This window comes from Triticum urartu, chromosome 1A, assembly GCF_056163025.1.
Source record: "Triticum urartu cultivar PI428250 chromosome 1A, HENAU_Tu73, whole genome shotgun sequence".
Taxonomy (NCBI): Eukaryota; Viridiplantae; Streptophyta; class Magnoliopsida; order Poales; family Poaceae; genus Triticum; species Triticum urartu.
The window spans coordinates 473,360,597-473,365,310 of NC_141873.1; the positions used below are offsets into that span (position 1 = coordinate 473,360,597).

Genomic DNA, 4,714 nt, shown 5'->3' on the forward strand with positions numbered 1-4,714 from the left:
AGGTAGGAGTCGGTCTACTTGTCTCGGACGTGATGCCTATATACATGATCATACCTAGATATTCTCATAACTATGCTCAATTCTGTCAATTGGTCAACAGTAATTTGTTCACCCACCGTAAATACTTATGATCTTGAGAGAAGCCACTAGTGAAACCTATGGCCCCCGGGTCTATCTTCTATCATATTAATCTTCCAATACTTAGTTATTTCCTTTGCCATTTATTTTACTTGCATCTTTTATTTCTCTTTATCACAAAAATATTATCCTATCATATCTATCAGATCTCACTCTCGTAAGTGACCGTGTAGGGATTGACAACCCCTTATCGCATTGGTTGCGAGGATTTATTTGTTTGTGTAGGTGTGAGGGACTCGTGCGCGGCCTCCTACTGTATTGATACCTTGGTTCTCAAAAACTGATGGAAATACTTACGCTACTTTGCTGCATCACCCTTTCCTCTTCAAGGGAAAACCAACGCAGTGCTCAAGAGGTAGCATAGGGCGCGCCAGGAGGAGGAGTCCTCCTCCTAGTAGGAGTAGGACTCCCCTTTCCTACTCCTACTAGGAGGAGGAAAGGAAGGGGAAAGAGGAGAAGGAAGGAGAGGAAGGAAAAGTGGGAAACGGTGCCGGCCCCCTAGTCCAATTCGGTTTGGGCTAGGGGGGGCGCGCGCCCTACCTCCTCACTTCCACCACTTGGCCAATGAGGCCCATTACTTCTTCCTCGTATTCCCGTAACTCCCCGGTACTCCGAAAAATACCCGAATCACTCGGAACCTTTCCGATGTCTGAATATAGTCGTCCAATATATTGATCTTTACGTCTCGACCATTTCGAGACTCCTCGTCATGTCCCCGATCTCATCCAGGACTCCAAACTACCTTCGGTACATCAAAACACATAAACTCGTAATACTGATCGTCACAGAACTTTAAGCGTGCGGACCCTACGGGTTCGAGAACTATGTAGACATGACCGAGACACGCCTCCGGTCAATAACCAATAGCGGAACCTGGATGTTCATATTGGCTCCCACATATTCTACGAAGATCTTTATCGGTCAAACCGCATAACGATATACGTTTTTCCCTTTGTCATCGGTATGTTACTTGCCCGAGATTGGATCGTCGGTATCTCAATACCTAGTTCAATCTCGTTACCGGCAAGTCTCTTTAATCATTCCGTAATGCATCATACCTCAACTAACTCATTAGTCACATTGCTTGCAAGGCTTATAGTGATGTGCATTACCGAGAGGGCCCAGAGATACCTCTCCGACAATCGGAGTGACAAATCCTAATCTCGATCTATGCCAACTCAACAAGTACCATCGGAGACACCTGTAGAGCACCTTTATAATCACCCAGTTACGTTGTGACGTTTGGTTGCACACAAAGTGTTCCTCCGGTATTCGGGAGTTGCATAATTTCATAGTCATAGAAACATGTATAAGTCATGAAGAAAGCAATAGCAGTAAACTAAACGATCAAGTGCTAAGCTAACGGAATGGGTCATGTCAATGGCATCATTCTCCTAATGATGTGATCCCATTAATCAAATGACAACTCATGTCTATGGCTAGCAAACTCAACCATCTTTGATCAACGAGCTAGTCAAGTAGAGGCATACTAGTGGGACTATGTTTGTCTATGTATTCACACATGTATTATGTATCCGGTTAATACAATTCTAGCATGAATAATAAACATTTATCATGATATAAGGAAATAAATAATAACTTTATTATTGCCTCTAGGGCATATTTCCTTCAGGAAACCCATGCCTCCTTGGCACTTAGGTTTGGTAAGCTCTTTCCAAGATACCAAGTGAAGTGACCTCTTGTCAATGGAGCTACTCCACCAATATCTGGCCATGCTAGACGTCAAATTTGTGCAAAACTTTTTTGTCAGCAAGAAGCAGCTCATGCTATACGTAGGGATCGCCTGAATGATTGTTTTGAGTAGGACCTCTCTCCCAGCGCACGCAAAGAGCCGCTCTGATCATCCCTGCATCTTGCTTCTCGACCGCTCGCCAATATGCTCGAATGTACCACTTGTGATTCGGCCGACAGCAGTAGGTAGACCAAGGTACCTGTCGCTGAACGCTTCAACCATAACACCTAGCGTTCCTTTGATACTTTGCCTCGTGGAGCTGGGCGTGTTTGGGCTGAAGAAAACAACACCTTTATCTTTGTTCACACTCTGCCCTGATGCTTCACCATAAACTCGAAGGATATCATTCAATCTTTTCACACTCTGGGAGTTAGCACTGAGAAAGATTAAACAGTCATCCGCAAAAATAAAATGACTCACCCATGGGGATCGAATGCTTACCCTAATACCTCTATCAACATGTCCATAATATTTGAGTAGCGACGAGAAGCCCTCTACACACAGCAAGAATAGGTAGGGTGAAGCGGGATCACCTTGCCGGAGCCCCCTAGAGGGCATGAAGTAGGGTTGTAGCTCGCCATTCACTCCGACAAAGAAGCGTACCGAGGTGACACATTTCATAATTAATCTGACCAAAACAGTACTGAAGCCCAATCTTTCCAGAATGGCCTCCAAGTAGTGCCACTCCACTCGATCATACGCTTTCATCATGTCCAACTTTACTGCACATGTATGGTTTTTGCCTTTATTTCGCCGATGTATGGTATGAACACTCTCGAAGGCCACCAGTACATTGTCAGTAATCAGTCGTCCTGGAACGAACGCACTCTGTTCCTCGCTAATAATCTCATCCATACAACCCCTCAGTCGTTTGGTAATAGCCTTTGCTGCAATCATGTAAAGGACAGAACAAAGTGCAATGGGGTGGTATTGAGAAATCGATTGGGGGTACCTTACCTTAGGGAGCAGGGTAATGGAGGTGTCATTGAGGCCCGTCGGTAAGTCGCCCCCATTGAGAAATCCCAAAATAGCATTGGTAACATCGTCCCTCAACAACTGCCAGTGCCGTAGGAAGAAACCGGCCGTGAAACCATCAACCCCTAGGGCTTTTGATGGGGCCATCTGAAAAAGGGCATCATGTATCTCCTTTGCATCAAATGGTTTCTCTAGCGTTTCATTCATCTCCGGTGTCACTTTCACCGGAACGTGAGCTAGAAACTCGCTTGTATCAGACACTCCTTGCGATGTGTACAATGCCTGATAAAACGATTGAATTTCCTGCTTGTCTTCAACTTCATCGGCGCAGACGGAACCATCAGCTCTTTTCAAACCCTGAATCTTATTCATTCGTTGTCTTTGTTTTGCTTGAGCCTGAAAATAGCCCGTATTACGGTCACCAGTCCGTAGCCACAAGACCCTAGACCGTTGCCGTAACCATATTTCCTCCTGCCGAAGAGCCTCGCGTTTTATAACCGTAGCTTTCTCCTCATCAGAAGGTCCTCGACCAATGGACTGTCTCCGCAATTTATCAAGCTTTTTCTGTAGTTTCCTAACTGTTCGAGCGAGACAGCCAAATTTCTTAGTCCCCCACGGCTCAAGTTCCTTTTGTAGAGCATTTAGCGACTCCACAATCCCCTGCAAGCCTGGCGCACACACTTTCTTTTGCCAAACATCCATTACTAATTTCTCATAGTCAGAATGAGTTTGCCACACATTCTCATATCTGAATTGCTTGGGTCGTGATGAGCAATCAACCTTCTTTGTCCTATGAATTCCGGCCACCACAAAGCAATGGTCGGATTCCATTGCACTGATATGCCGTACACGAATATCCTCATAAATCTGACGAAAGGCCTCATTAGCAAAGGCTTGGTCCAGCCTTGCTTTAACATTGTGATGACCACCTTTCCTGTTATCCCACGTATAAGCCATTCCAGACCAACCAAGGTCTTGGAAGGAAATATCCTCAACAACCTCTCTAAATGCCTTCATTTGCCATTCCGACCGAGCCGAATGACTGAAGTGTTCATCGTTGAATAAGGTCTCGTTAAAATCGCCCATACATAGCCACGTACAGTGGGGTAGGGCATAAAACGTCTGAAGAAAGCGCCAACTATGGTGCCTATCTTCAACCCTTGGTGCGCCGTAGAATCCTGTAAATCGCCACTCTGAAGAGGTCTGATCCTTGACTCTCACCAGCGCATCAATATGACTCTTGCTATAATTTTTCAGATCGACAGTCACATCATTAGACCAAAAAAGGCATATTCCTCCGCTCAATCCAACACTATCAACAGCAAAGCAGCCTGCAAAACCCAGTTGGTATGGCAGGTCTTCTACTCTCTTGGCCCTGATTTTGGTTTCCATGACGAACAGCAGGGCAGGACCTTCTTGCTTCACCAGCCGGCGAAGCTCTCGAACTGCCTCGGGGTTCCCAAGCCCCCGGCAGTTCCAGCTTATACAGATCATTGGGATGGCCAAGTTGCCGGGCGTTGGTTTCTTCTTCTTCGGAGCTCTCACCCCAACCTGCTCATCCCCTTCTGTGGCACTTGCTATGTCTGTCTCTTGATGATCAACTTGAGTTTCCAGGATCGGGTTTGTGCCATCCGTCAGGAGAAGTGGTGCTGCTGTATCAACTCGCCGGTAAACTTGTTTCGGTACATCCTTCCTCTTGTTAGATTGTACTCTATTTTTGACCGGGGAATTCACCTCTGCCCCTCCTTTACCGGCGTTGCTAGAATTCTTAGACTCACGCTAGCTGCTAGGGACAGAGTATTGCTCCTTGTTCGAGCTGTCCCCCGATGCAGCCGTTTTCCAGTCCTC

General features: G+C 46.1%; 1 protein-coding gene across 1 annotated transcript; it reads right to left on the minus strand.

Moving 5' to 3' along the window:
- Nucleotides 1–1,999: 1,999 nt before the first annotated feature.
- On the minus strand, nucleotides 2,000–4,360 carry LOC147991766 (uncharacterized). Its single transcript, XM_087538803.1, has 3 exons — nucleotides 3,365–4,360; nucleotides 2,849–3,262; nucleotides 2,000–2,254 (listed from the first exon to the last, which is right to left on the minus strand). Exons 1-3 carry the CDS (start codon nucleotides 4,358–4,360, stop codon nucleotides 2,000–2,002), a joined length of 1,665 nt encoding a protein of 554 aa, XP_087394929.1.
- Nucleotides 4,361–4,714: the final 354 nt, after the last annotated feature.